Consider the following 14,115-nt stretch of genomic DNA (forward strand, 5'->3'; position numbering starts at 1 on the left):
CAAACAATTGATGTTAGTTTTGCGATGTGATTGAAATATTTCCGGTGATGTTTGTGCAGTTGCATATCTCCCGTGAAATTATATATCTTACCCATATAACTTGGCACATAAGTACGTTTATCCAGCGAACTGGAATTCCCGTGTATATTATCTTGATTATATTCTGTATTGCCTGATCTCGGTAATGTATTACTAGTAACGCCACTAGTAGAGGCTTCGCCATTCAATGACGATTTCTCGAGAGCTTTTAGCTCCATTTGATCGTGATGAATCCATAAATCCGGTGGCTTGATATTCGTCTTCTGATTCGAATCTTTCATATATCTGGAAAAATATGTATTTTATTGATATATGACGTCTTAAAATTAAAAATATCAACATATAACTTGATTAAAATATACCCTTTCTTTCGATCTGATGAACTTGGATTACGTTTACAGCATACTACAACGACTACAGATATACCAGTAATAAAGAGAATTGACAGCCCCACTATGATGTAAATCAATAGATTAGAAAAACTTCGTCCATCTGAAAAAAAAAACAATTGTGTTAGATGACTAATGTAAATGTCCTATATTTTTTCTCGTCGAAAAAATGTACAGATTATTTTTTATTTCATATTTAAAAAGATTTAGTTACAAGTTTTGACACGATAAAACATGCTTATACTAAACAAAACATGCATAATTAGGATACTAAAGAAAGAGTTTTGGATAATATCTTACCTTGATCATGCAATTCATCCATGCCATTGCCTACCATAGAAATAAAAAAATAAATATAATAAATTAACACTGTTTCGTGCACAGACATTAGAATGCAACATACAACATGTAAAAATAACATATGTGCAAATAAAATATATTATGCATTCATACAGTTAAATAAAAATATATTATCATATAAATGTATATATTATACATACATTTATATTATACATACATAATCAATTTCATCAAATTTAACATCAATTAATATCGATATAGATAAATAAAAAATTATTATTTACTTGGTGGAGTTTTAAATGAAACTGTCGTGGAGAATGGTCCGTATCCTTTAGAATTGCGGGCTTGGATCTTAAAATAATACATCGTGTTAGGATGTAGACCTTTTACGATAGCGTCCACTTTATCGCCGATAACACCTTCGACTAACCAGTCGCGATCCCATTTTGTATTGTCGGTAGAATAAATTATAAGATATCCTAAAAAAATCAATATAACTTAATAAACATATTCTAGTCTTTATATTTAGAATAATCACTAACCTGTAATTTGTCCATTGGGTTGTTTAGGCGGTTGCCAATGCAATAAAACAGAAGTTGGACGATCTTCGACGGTTTGAATAACCAGATCCCGAGGTGCCGTGCTAGGTGCAGCCTCTTGTGTTTGATTTAAAACGACCATACTCCATGGCGAGCTTCGTTTACCCTGTGAAAATTATGCTATAGCGCATTGATCTATTTTACTCAAATGTAATCCATATGTGTGTCTCATACCTTGACCAATTTAACTGTAAATTCGTATTGTGTGTTGGGTTTTAAGTCATGAATCATACAGTTAAGATCAGTAGCATTGTAATATTTGTATCTTGGACTGCTGCTGTGATGATAGGACGTATAACGCACCACGTAGTATCGACTATCGGTGATATACTAAAAATAAATGTTCTTGCTACAGATATTTCTGCCTGACCTTTTCTTTACATGCGCCACTTTTTATGAGGTTTTATAATATAGTGTGATTTTATCTACGTACTTGACTTTTCGATAAGGTTGTGTCTGTCCAATATAATACAACAGTAGTAGCCGAGAGCACAATAGCTTTAAGGCCAACAGGTGGTATTAAAGGCACTGCAGATTCAGTTACAAAACGTTCGGGAGTTCTTACATTCGCGTATGCTGGTTGACCATCACCAACGTTATTCGTTGCTCTTAAAGATATTACGTACTCCGTAGTTGGTTCTAAAAGATCACAATAAAAGAGCATAGGATTAACAAAAATCAAATTAAAAATATTTTGATTCTTTTCTATTCAAGATAGAACGATTCATCATATTCTTTTTACCTATAGGTTTGATGGCATAAGATCGTTGTTTCCCATCAAGAACTTGAATTTCGACATCGGGATAACCTTTGCCCCAACCTAATTTATATTTCCTCACCTTGATGCTCTGATCTTTCGGGGGATGCCATGATACTAGTATAGAATCCGCCATAGCATTCGCTGTGCACACAAAGATATTTTGTAATAAATCAACATTTAAAACGTCATTTTATATTTCATACACGATTTCTTACCTCTCAGATTACTGGGTGCATTAGGTACTTTCGTTTCGTCCAAATCGTTCTCATATGTTTCTATCTTCGTCCATTCCGTCCAAGGCCCAGTTCCATTGACATTGAAGGCACATATGCGGACTTGGTACACAACGTGCTTTTCGAGGCCATTGAGCACGTATAAACGTTGATTTCCTTCAGTTGTCACCGTAATTGGGGATCGTCGATCCCCAGATCGGGAATCGTGCGGATATCTACGATAGCGTATTCTATAACCCGTGATAATCCCATTCTGTCCCTCGAGTGGAGGTTCCCATCTTATGATAATACTCTAGAAATGTTTTATCAAACATTGTAATAAAAGTAAGATTCTTTGAGAAAATTATCGATTTAAATTATTTATAATGGAGATTCAGACGATATTACCGTTGAACTAGCTGCTTCTAAGGTAACATTGTGCGGTGGTTGGGTCGGTTGTGCGCTGTGAGTTCGAATCACAATATCTTTACTAAACGCGCCCGCGCCATTCTCGTTGACCGCTTGAACTCTAATACTGTATTCCGTATAAGGCACGAGATCTACCAATTCATACGTTGTACTAGTAGTTTCACGTATTTCATCTTCACTGTCGTCCTAAGAATGTAACAAAAAAAAAAAAAGCATTAAATGTAACCATCGATATTTAATATTATTAATCAATGTCAACTATTTGCAGAAAAAGCTTATATACCTTCATAAATGTAATAATATATTTAGATATTCGACCATTAATAACTTGTGGTTCCTCCCACGATAAGGTAATACTCATGCTACTTGTCGCATGACCTTCCAGATTTATCGGAGGTCCAGGAACATTGGCCTCTATTAACGTCGTAACTTGCAACACGTTACTAGAAGCACTAGTTCCTCGAGAATTTTGCGCGACTACATGGAATTGATATTTCATATTAGGTTGTAAACCACGTATCATAGCCTCCAGTTTTTGTTGCGTGTTGACAACTCTCTCCCTATATAGATAACCATTAGTCATTTCACTCTCATCCGCATTTATTTCCAGGATAATTACCTCATGGCTCCCTCCTGTTTATAATGTATGAAATAATTGAGAGTCTCGCTGTTTGCGTTTTCTGGCTCTTGCCAGCGTAGTGTTACAAATCTCGCAGTACCGATGACGAGACTCAGGTTTCTCGGTGGAGAGGGTACGCCACCTCCATCGAATGCTTCCAGAGTATCCGTATCATCTACAAAATGGGAATCTGGATCGTAAAGGGAATTAGGATATTTAAACGAGCTCGGCAAGAGATCCGCGGGATCGTCGGAGGGACTTATTGAAAGTGGAGGATTTGGCATAGAGAACGTGTGTCCTAGAAGAGTACTCGGATGTTGCCACGTCTTATTATACAACTGTCGATGCAATAACAGTTTTTTCTTAGGAGCTGTCTTGGGAGTTGTCGTTCTATGGGAATTCATTCTCTCTGCATATGTGATATTAGCATGCAGAACAGTTAACAAAGGACACGTAGGGGAGAGAAAAATAAAGATTAAAATTTAAAATTAAAATTTCAAATAAAAATAAATGTAAAGATATATATATATATATATATATATATATATATATATATATAATATACATAGAAAGAAATACATATGAGATAATTATAAAGAAATAAAATAAATTTCAAAATTATTAACTGACAAATGTTAATAAAAGTGTTAAAAAAATAAATTTATTTTAAGAGTTTATCTATATTCTATGCTGTAAAACTCACTAGGTTGGTTAATTGTAAGACGTGCTGAGGCTTGAACGCTACCAGCAGGATTTGATCCCGTACATTGGAAAATTCCTGCATCTATAGGTAACAGTCCATTGATTCTCAGGTTGTATCTAGAAATAGAAAAATTGCAAGTTTTAAAATAATATTTTATTAAACACAATTTTGTACAAAATTTTTTTTAGATAAAATAAAAAGATTCTGTAAATACATACCCATTGACAATTTGCCAATATGCGCTTAATGTGATACGCTCGCCATTTTTTAGCCAAGTAATTTTTGGTTCGGGTTTTCCATAGATCTCGCATTCAAATTCTAAATCTTGACTCTCACTTGCCACTTTATCCTCTGGCTTTTTTATAAACTTTGGTGGAACTGAGGGTCAAATTAAATTGAAACATGCGTCCTAATGTTACGAAACATGATGACAATTAAAATCTCATGTGAGTCGAAATATATGTACCTTGTACGATTAATTCAGCAACCGCGTCTAGAGAGTCGACCATATTTTCCGCGCGACACTGATATGAACCGTGATCCGATTCTTTGACATTCATAATCTTGAGACTAGAAGCTGCGACCTCGCGATATCTTAAAGAAAATATTATTTATCATAAATACATACATTTGTAACATACATTCGTGTCTCTTAACATTCCAAATTATTTAACATACCTAGAATCGAGTGACGTCAAATCGAGAGCAACACCGTCTTTAAGCCAAAGAATCGTCGGTTTCGGATAACCGTTGGCAGCGCATTCCAGAGTCACGTCGGAACCTTCGATGACTACTTGTTGTAAAGGTTGTGCGATGAATACTGGAGCGCTAGATCCCTCATCTATATGGCCGATAAAATATCCGTAAATTCGATTGTATCTCTGTTGATGAATTGTATCTTGTTGATTATTCGGTGATTATATCGGTCAAACTTACCGATGTCACTAGATAATAATCCTAATTGTGCTTTGTTGCTCAGTCTATATTGGCCGTAACCGCTAGCGTTACATCTGTACGATCCTACATCACGATATTGAACATCGTCGATTTCCAATGCGCCTGTGAGAAAATCGAGGAGAGAAATTGTATCGATAATGATAGTTGCTATACTAGAAAATATCTTAATTAAAAATCATAGATATCCTTTATACCTGATGGTAGAATTGTCATTCGACTTTCATCGAGTATTAAAGGATGTTCGTCTTTTAACCACTGTATTTTTAACAAACTCGAGGAAGCTGGTAGCGCACAACTCAAATATGCAATTTGTCCTGCATAAACCATGGTATCTTGAGGTTCTCTTTCAAACCCAGGGAGACCTTTAAAGAAAATCAATATACATATATAAACATATATGTCTCATAAGCTGATTAAAATTCTAAGGAATTATTTTAACATGGCTGACGCTTTTCGCGTAAACGAGCGTGCAATCATAATTTTTATTTTCAAGGCATCTTCATGCAAGCGTTACATGTCATAATTTGGATCTAGATACTAACTTGCTAGTTTAATTGTAGCTGTCCGAGAGACAATCGCTCCGACATTGTCTATGGAAGCTAAGCACTGATAACTTCCGGTTAATTCTGCGCTACCAGAGTACACACTATTTATATACAAGGACCCGTTTGCTAGCTGTGATCTAGAAAAACAAAATCAGGAAGTTCAGATCAGAATGAGGCGCAAGGGCATCAACAGGAAATATCTTCTAAAAAATTTATCGCGCGGATTACCGATAACTATCCCCGATAAACGTGATCGGCTGACCGTCGTCCGTACGCCAATGTATATTTGGCATTCCAAAGGCGCTCTTCGCCTCGCAGTCCAGTCTCGCAGAACCACCCTGTTCCACCACCACATCCTGCGGTTCGATAGTGAAGTCTAAGCCTCCCGCGTTGACTGCAAGCAGAAAAAAATGAAAAGATTAACAACGGAAGAAACGACCGTTTCTCTTCCGTATAACGAATCCTGCACAACAAGAGAGAAAGAGGAAGAGAGGGGGGAAAGAGAGAAAGTCTATCATCCCTGCAATCCGAAATTCAATTTGTCATGGCGATCGCGCTACCGGATAAGAATCGAGGATACCCCAGGGGTATCCTTCCAGTGTGTTTTATGGAGGGGGATGTTTAACGATCACATTCGGTGCCCCATATTAGAAGCAGCGTTATTGCGCTATCGAATTTCAGACCCCACCATTGTGCATGACCCATTCATACACAACGCGCGTTAGTTAGGAGGGTGTAGATGTTAAAAGGGGGCGGAGGAGGAAGAACAGGCGTATCGGATGGTCCGTCTACAAGGGAGAATCGGCTGTAGAGGAAAAGGAAAGGGGGCAATTCGAACAAAGGGTCGTCCACCCTATGTAGGCACGCTTCTGCCCAGTCTACCAGCCTGCCTGTCTGCCTGCTTAGTCCGCTTGCCAGCTTAGCGAGACGCTCGAACACGCTTGAATTCTCTCTCTTTGTTTCCGTTTCTTCCTTCCCTTGCAGCGCGATCGCACTATCGCGATGCAAGACGATTTAACGTCGCGTACGCAAATCGACCGCGATAAAGAGGGAAAGGGAGAAGCGAGAAAAGCGAGAAAGGCCTCCGTTCGCCGCACATTTTTACGAGCGTCGAGGCGAGAAATCAAGATAATTCCTTTCCTTTCCTTCCCTAAGATTATCTCGATATTTTTCAACAGTACGAATAAAAACGTCGTCGTTAATATCTCTTTCGATGTTTCCATTAAAAAAAAAAAAAAAAAAAAATTTTATTTTTAATCCGAACCCGATCGAGAAATTTTGAAGTATCCTCCTGAAAATCATTAGGCATAAAGAAAGAGCGTAATGTGCCTATGATTTCCGGCTATGATTTTCTTTTACGTAAGGAAAGAACCGAGATGGAACCAAAAGCGTAGATTTTATTTCTTATAAATTCACGCTTCTAAATCACATCGAGGACAGCGCGTGACGAAACTGGAATTCTCTCGGCAATCGTCTATCGCGCGCGGATTTTTTTCTGAATCACACGCTTGCGCGATGCACGGCAAACGCACATTATTTCTGCATTAATCGCGGAACGCTGAAAGGCACTCCGCAGGACCTTTGGTCCTTGGTCTTTGCGGAACGTGTTCGCGCGTGTATCCGAGAATTTCTTCGCGAGGAAGCTTCTCCGCCGCTGATCGTCGCTTTTTTTTTTTCCCTCGTTCATATCCCGGCGTGTTTAAGATTTCATACGGGCGTACGTCATATCGTTTCGGTATTCGGAATGTAAAATAGTATCGTTCACGCGGAACGTCCCGCGCCTCGGCGAATGTCTCGGAATATGCGAGCGAAACCGACGTCGCAAAAGAGCCGACGTCGTCGGGAAGCGGAATGCATACGCATCATCATTTTTATCCAGTAATACAGGGTTGGGGTTAAGCGGCATTAGATCCTCTTCTTTTTTTTTTCCCCTTCCCGCGCGGTCTCGAAAGTGCGGTCATGAGAAATACCGTTTTGCCCGTCGCCGTTATTCATATTCCTCTCCGCGCGTTACTCTCGATTCCGCGAATATTTCGAGTAAACAAACGTTCGATTAAAACCGTCGTGCCGTGTTCGTTATCGGGAAAAACGATACTCGCAGCCGATTAATCGGATATCGCGCCAACGGCATATCGGGACCGTTATTCTCATCTAACGAATATCGCCGGGACAAACACTCTCGGGGAGGAGGAAAGAGATTGTGGTGAAGAAAAACCATCGAGCTCGGTGAACACGTTTAAATGAGGGGTAATGGGTCGAATTACCGATTATAACGGTACGTAATTGCGAGGTCGAGTAATCGATAATAATTTCCGATTAGTGTAACGTCGATTACCGAGAATATCGTCGATTAAGCTCCAGGAATTCTCCGGAAAATGGAGAACAAGGTATAACTTTCGATGGGGATTCGCTCTGATCTCCGTATCGGTCGCGTGTAGGAGGAAACGAGATTTACATTTAATCTCCTAAAAAAGAAGGGGGGGAGGGGGGGAAAAAGGAAAAACTATTTGCTTTCCCCATCTTCTTATTTTTTTTTCCCCATCGCAACGTAATTCAACTCCCCGAAACGTCGTCGTTCTCGATCGTCGATTGAGAGCCACCAACCACCAATAGCGGGTTATTGGATTACAGCTCCAATTGGCGAACATTTTCCCGTAACCGCAGCGTCAGCGATGGAGCTCTCCGAGATCCCGTCGCTCTCTCCGTATCGGCGATTGAGCGCCACTGACGGCGGTTATTGGGTTACAGTTTCACGCTCACGGTGGTCTGTCACCTTCGAGCTCGCGCGAGCGAGTATGAGAGAAGGCCGCCCGATGATCCCCGTAGATGGTCCGATTTGATGGTCCATCAAATACTATTTTCATAACGTCGACAAAAAATTAATGAAAAGTCAAATTCTCCGATCACCGCTGCGTTTTATCATTAACGAGCTGTAAATTGATTCGTCGTGAATAATGTATCCCTTGAATTTTATTACTACAGAGTTGGTGGCCTTATTCACGGTCTAGCATAAGAATTAGTACGAGGAAAATACAAAGGAAAATGAAAAAAGTAGAACCGAAAGATTGGAAAATTTTATATATATATATATATATATATAGAGCAACATAAACCGCATGTGACTATTTTATTTATGTGTGATAAATGTGACAATGTAACAAAGATAGCTTAGGACATAAATATCCGTCACAAGCTGGACACGTCAGCAAAATGCGTTAGAAAGCCGAATTAGAAATAATATTGTCAATATTCATCAATCTACATCATTTATTATTAGCTTACAAATATGGTTAACGAAGGTAAGCAAATGTATTAATAATTTTTGATGATAAATTTAATATATCGTTCTTCCAAGATGCACATTCTTTGTTTTCTATTTTTTAAATTTTAATATAATTGATAAATTTCTGGATATTTATAAGTAGATCATTTCTAATTCACATTTGAAAAAGTACTTCTAAAAATGGAATAAATCTATCTAACAAAAGATTGTAAAATATAGAAAAAAATAACAGATCCATAGTGGAACAGATTCTTTTCTTTTTGCATTTTACACGGAAAAAAAAAGTTTTAAATCAAGGCAAATATTCTCATGTAAAAGCAAGAATATTATAATTTTTTAAAAAATTTTAGACGGATTTTATTGAATTTTGGATTTTTGGATTTTATTGATACAAGTATTACCTTCGTTCAACTCAAGACTGAAAATCTTTTATATGAAGATAATTATAATATTCTTGCTTATATACGAAAATATATAGTCTTGGTTTAAGACTAATTTTTTTTTCTGTGTATTTTATTTCCCTTTACTCTCCCACGACCTCCGTGCGTTTTCCAAGTTCAGGGACTGTCACATTTCTACGACCTGCGCTTCGCCGATCAAAATGCCAACAGCTTTTCCCAGGAAAGAAACGAACAGAAAAAGAATAAAAAGGAAAAAAAAAAGGAAGAGAGGAAAGCGTGATTCGGCGCTGCGATGCCCGCAATGCGCGCTCGGAAAGAAAATAAACTATTCGACGTGCTGCACCATTTGATTTACGAGTACAAGCGACAACCTACCGCACGGGATACTGAAATAGACCGAGGGAACTATTACGATTTGAGTATACGGGGTAAATTCATCGCGGATGCGCGAGATCACCGCACCTTGCAGCCGATGCACCGGGTGTTTGGTATAAATACATCCATATGTGTGCATATCGTGTTTGCATATCGATCACCATGATGTGATCGTAAACCATGAATTTATAATTCGAAATGATGCCAAAAGTGCTAAAATGTAGTATTACATACAATTTAAAAAAATTAAAAAAAAACAAATCAGAGAAGGCGGATTATACTTGATGGATTAGATCTTAGGTGTCTTATTTAATTTTCCTCTTTATTGAATTTATACCTATAAATTCGGAACAATTGCTTATGTTGCAAACTGCGGGTCGTTATCTTTGACAAACTTAATCATAGCAGTTCAAAACTAATTTGTAACCCCTATTCGGACTAAAGCAACAAATTAGAACATAAATAGCTCTAAATTTTTTTTATAAAAAAAAAAAAAATTTTTTTTGCGAATTTAATTTGCGATGATGAAGGTTCCAGATTAAAAGCGGCAAATTTATTCCTCTTAATAAATCCTTAATTAAAAATTCATTAATTAAAAAATTAAAAAATTCATTAAATTGCAAAGATATACGTTACCGCAGGAAAATTTCCCATTTTTTTGCAATCTTTATTTCTCCAAGCTAAGAAATAGGCATCATCAGCATCATTTGATCAAACGGTATATGCCACGTTTCATACATAAATTTTGCGACTGAAATTGCGATATAGGTGGAGAAGTTGTCTGTTATCGTTGACGAGTTTATATGTATCATACAAGTGCAGACAAGATTTGTTATCAATTCTAAATATTTGTTTCCGTTCGCGATCGTCGCAAAAATTGTTTCGCAGTTGACACGGTCGTTAGTAGCGAGATATCGGCAAGATAGACCAGCCGTGACTTTTCACGTCTGTGCAGCTTTTCCGTAGACGAGCCGAGGTACTTTTCTGCTGGTGCAACGGTGCAAGCAGCTGATAGCATTATCTGTTCGTTACGCAACAAACAAACGTTGACGTCGGGGAAAAATGCGGAAAAACGCATTAGAGAGAAACAGAATGTATACGTGATGATGTATACCTCCTTGTCGAGATTACAAAAACCATTGTCAAACGTAATACAATAAACGTGACATGGTAACTCCCAAAAGAAAAAAACGTAATCGTAACTCCTTAATTATTTATAAAAATAATTCATTAAAAATAATTCATTAAAATAATTCTAAAGTGTCAGTAGGCATCTATTGTGTCAGTTTCATCGAAAAGAAAAGATAAAACGAAATCAAAGGGGAAACAATAGCAACAAATTAAAGGGAAGCTTAATGACAGCAAAGGAAAGGAGACACGATAATCATCTGGAGATACGACGGGAATACGAATTCCTCTCGCGTTTGAGGGAGAGGGGGGAGAGGGGGAGGGTGCTACGCATTTAAACACATTCACGCACGCATTTGCGAGTACGCCACCCGTACACGAATTTTTTTACGGGACGATAAATCTCCGGGATTTTTTCGCGACGAGGATTAATGTGCATGCAAAACTCTGACGACAAGCTCCGGGCGCCACGAGCTCTCCTCCCCTTCCCTCCCCTCTCCCCCTCCCCTCCTCTCTTCTCTTCCCCGCGCCCCAGAAAGGGGAGAGAATGTTGAAAAGTGCGGTAAAAGTACTCGACATGTGACGAACAGACCGTGAAGGAAGGCAAGGTACGCGGCGCGTGCGAGCCAGGCGTCTACAGGGTGTCTCATAAACTTTGACACAAGGACGGAGAATGAACGTGGAAAAAAATCTAGTCTTAAATCGAGGACGAATGTTCTCATACATAGATAAAAATATTATAATCTTCTTAAAAATTTTAATCTTGATTTGATTGAATTTGTATTGAATGCAAGTATTACTTTTTGCTCAACTCAATGCTAAAAATAATCTTCTATGAAGATTATTTATATTTTTACTTATATATGAGAATATTTAGACTTACTTGCATCAATACAAATTCAATCAAATCAAGATTAATTTTTTTCTAAAATTATAATATTCTTGCTTATATGAGAATATTTGTCTTTAGGAATAATTTTTTCATCCTTCATTCTTTTATCAAGATTACAATCAGATTAATGATATTCTCTTGCTTATATCTATACAAATGCATCAATACAAATTCAATCAGATCAAGATTAATTAATTTTTTTCTAAAATTATAATATTCTTGCTTGCTACATGAGAATATATAGTCTTTGATTTAATCTTTTTTTTTTTCTGCGAAGAGAGGAAGGAGACAGAAGAATGTTTGACAAAAATCAATTACAACATCGACCAAAAAAGATATCGATCGGATCCTCTTCGCTGTTCTTTAAAGAACATGGACAATATTCCCTAATCACTCACGATCAATGATTCGGCAAGATTTATCTCTTTTTCGCTTGTCGTTTCCGCGGTCACTTAAGCTTCCTTTTCCTCCTTCCGCTGCCAGAAGCTTTCACGAGAATTCTATGGACGATTCATGATAATACGGAGATGTACTCCGCGAAAGTTTCGTCACGTTCTCTCCGAGAGAAAATCTCCGATAAAGTTTACAGCCACAAGTTCTCCGAGTGATATTCCGTGTAGCGTGAGATCGGATTTGCAGCTCACTATTTCGCGGACCTTAAACTTATATACATGAATTCTTTTGTTAACACAAACTTAATATATACACACGTACATATATATACACATCTTGGAGAGAAGTTTCCTGAAAACGTCTCGATACTTTATCGTGCTTCGTTCACAGTTTTCAAAGATTAAAGTCTTTTCGGATACAAATTCAAAAACAAACTTAACTAACGTCGATAAACAATAAGATAAAAAAAATTCAAACTGAAACTCGTACAACGTCTTAACGTCAAGAGCATAAAAAAAATACTCTCACAAAATTGAAAACAAGATCCTCGAAAAAAAAAAAAAAAAATTTTTTTCGACAAACGATATATTTGAGTCTTTCCAAGAGTTTCTCCACGCGGAGAAGAATTCTCTAAAAAGTTTAAGCCTTTTCAAATTTTCCCAGATAACTAAACATGTTGAATGATCGATGTTGAATTTACGACGGATTTACGACGATCGGTGTGCAATAACACATGACACACTTCGCGTAAAAACGGGGAATTCCGTGGAAGAATGCGGAAAGGGAATATCTCGCGGGTCCGCTCGCAATTTGCTTGTTCATGATTTGCGAAACACGACAGATATATCTCGTGTGACCTGTGCGCAATGCGTTAAGGGGTTAAAGCGATCGCGATTTCAGCGTGTGCGTCGTACACACGCGGGATTCCGGCGTGCAAGCCGCGTGGGCCGCTGTCGTTACGACATCGCGCGTGCAGTGCACGCGTCTCGGTGCTAGTGCTTGGTTTACGCGTTAACGTTACATATGTGCCATATGCACACGTAATTTCTCCCAACGATCATTTCTGAAATATCCGCATACGTCGAAATAATTGTGAGGGAGGATTTGACCGACTGTACTGACGGTACTGACAAGAGAGTTTTCGCATGACGTCTATATTCACGTATATTGTATTTATATCTAGTATGTTCATTCGTAAGCTTTACTTTCGATCGATCAGAGGAATATTCTGAAATAAATGACGTAGACATATATCCTCGATATATTCTGCTTAGCATTGACGATATATGGCAATTATACGGAAAAGACAGTTTCATGTTTGATTGTGCCAAAATTTTGTTTAAAAATGAAAACGAATCAGAAATTCGGGATGAAGTTATTAGAATTGAGTTTAAACAAGATTTAATTTAAAAAGATTTAAGTCTACACTGAATTCGATTGATTTCAACCGAAATTTCTGATTCATTCACTTTTAAATAAAATTTTGATACAGTCGACCAAATTATTTTTTTCCGTGTGCACATAAAAAAAATTAGATTTAAATCAAGACAATATATCCTCATATATAAGCAAAAATATTATATAATTCTCATAAATATAATAAAAGATTTTTGAATTAAACAAAAATAATACTTGCATCAATTTCACAAATTCAAATAAAGATTAACATTTCTAAGATTATAATATTTTTGCTTAATATATGAAAATACTTGTCTTGATTTAAAGCTAATTTATTTTCTGTGTGTATAACTTATTTTAATAATTTTCAATTTATCGCGACAATAAAGCGTCATCTAGTCATTACAAATACACATGTAAAGTATGTAGGTAAACACGTTTCGTGCGCTATTGTTATACGGGAGGATCTTTGTATAGATTCGACAGAAAGGGACGTACAGAAATCAGACATCAGCACTATTGTGTACTTTAGCTTATAATGTTCTATTTGTACGGCTCATAATTATTCTGCGGTATGCTGCATGTCGGCAGGACAAGTTCTCTCACGATGGGGATAACAGGTTTATTTGAACAACGAGCTGTCTGCCGAGAAGAGCCCCTATCGCGTTGTTGAAAATTTCACCACCCCGATCA

General features: G+C 37.3%; 1 protein-coding gene across 6 annotated transcripts in view; it reads right to left on the reverse strand.

The window, feature by feature from the left end:
* fra (neogenin protein frazzled) overlaps positions 1-14,115 on the reverse strand; it is a 45,057-nt gene that overhangs the window by 26,363 nt on the left and 4,579 nt on the right. For 2 of the 6 annotated variants that reach the window (XR_016138071.1, XM_011644830.2), the window contains exons 2-21: positions 5,781-5,946; positions 5,550-5,689; positions 5,202-5,369; positions 4,987-5,109; positions 4,729-4,891; positions 4,517-4,644; positions 4,269-4,428; positions 4,051-4,166; positions 3,348-3,756; positions 3,012-3,288; positions 2,708-2,914; positions 2,303-2,612; positions 2,070-2,228; positions 1,761-1,966; positions 1,502-1,657; positions 1,271-1,433; positions 1,013-1,207; positions 729-758; positions 402-531; positions 92-324 (exon numbers count right to left, since the gene is read on the reverse strand). Coding sequence is in view for 5 of the 6 variants with exons in the window: in XM_011644830.2 (XP_011643132.2) it covers positions 92-324; positions 402-531; positions 729-758; positions 1,013-1,207; positions 1,271-1,433; positions 1,502-1,657; positions 1,761-1,966; positions 2,070-2,228; positions 2,303-2,612; positions 2,708-2,914; positions 3,012-3,288; positions 3,348-3,756; positions 4,051-4,166; positions 4,269-4,428; positions 4,517-4,644; positions 4,729-4,891; positions 4,987-5,109; positions 5,202-5,369; positions 5,550-5,689; positions 5,781-5,946 (3,639 nt within the window). In the remaining variant the exon portion in view is untranslated. The remainder of the gene's footprint in view (positions 1-91; positions 325-401; positions 532-728; positions 759-1,012; positions 1,208-1,270; positions 1,434-1,501; positions 1,658-1,760; positions 1,967-2,069; positions 2,229-2,302; positions 2,613-2,707; positions 2,915-3,011; positions 3,289-3,347; positions 3,757-4,050; positions 4,167-4,268; positions 4,429-4,516; positions 4,645-4,728; positions 4,892-4,986; positions 5,110-5,201; positions 5,370-5,549; positions 5,690-5,780; positions 5,947-14,115) is intronic. The other 4 variants (XM_089071505.1, XM_011644831.2, XM_011644832.2 and 1 more) reach the window with 3 other exon arrangements.

Source organism: Pogonomyrmex barbatus, unplaced genomic scaffold (genome assembly GCF_055798465.1).
Source record: "Pogonomyrmex barbatus isolate J1 unplaced genomic scaffold, ASM5579846v1 scaffold12, whole genome shotgun sequence".
In the NCBI taxonomy this organism is placed as follows: domain Eukaryota; kingdom Metazoa; phylum Arthropoda; class Insecta; order Hymenoptera; family Formicidae; genus Pogonomyrmex; species Pogonomyrmex barbatus.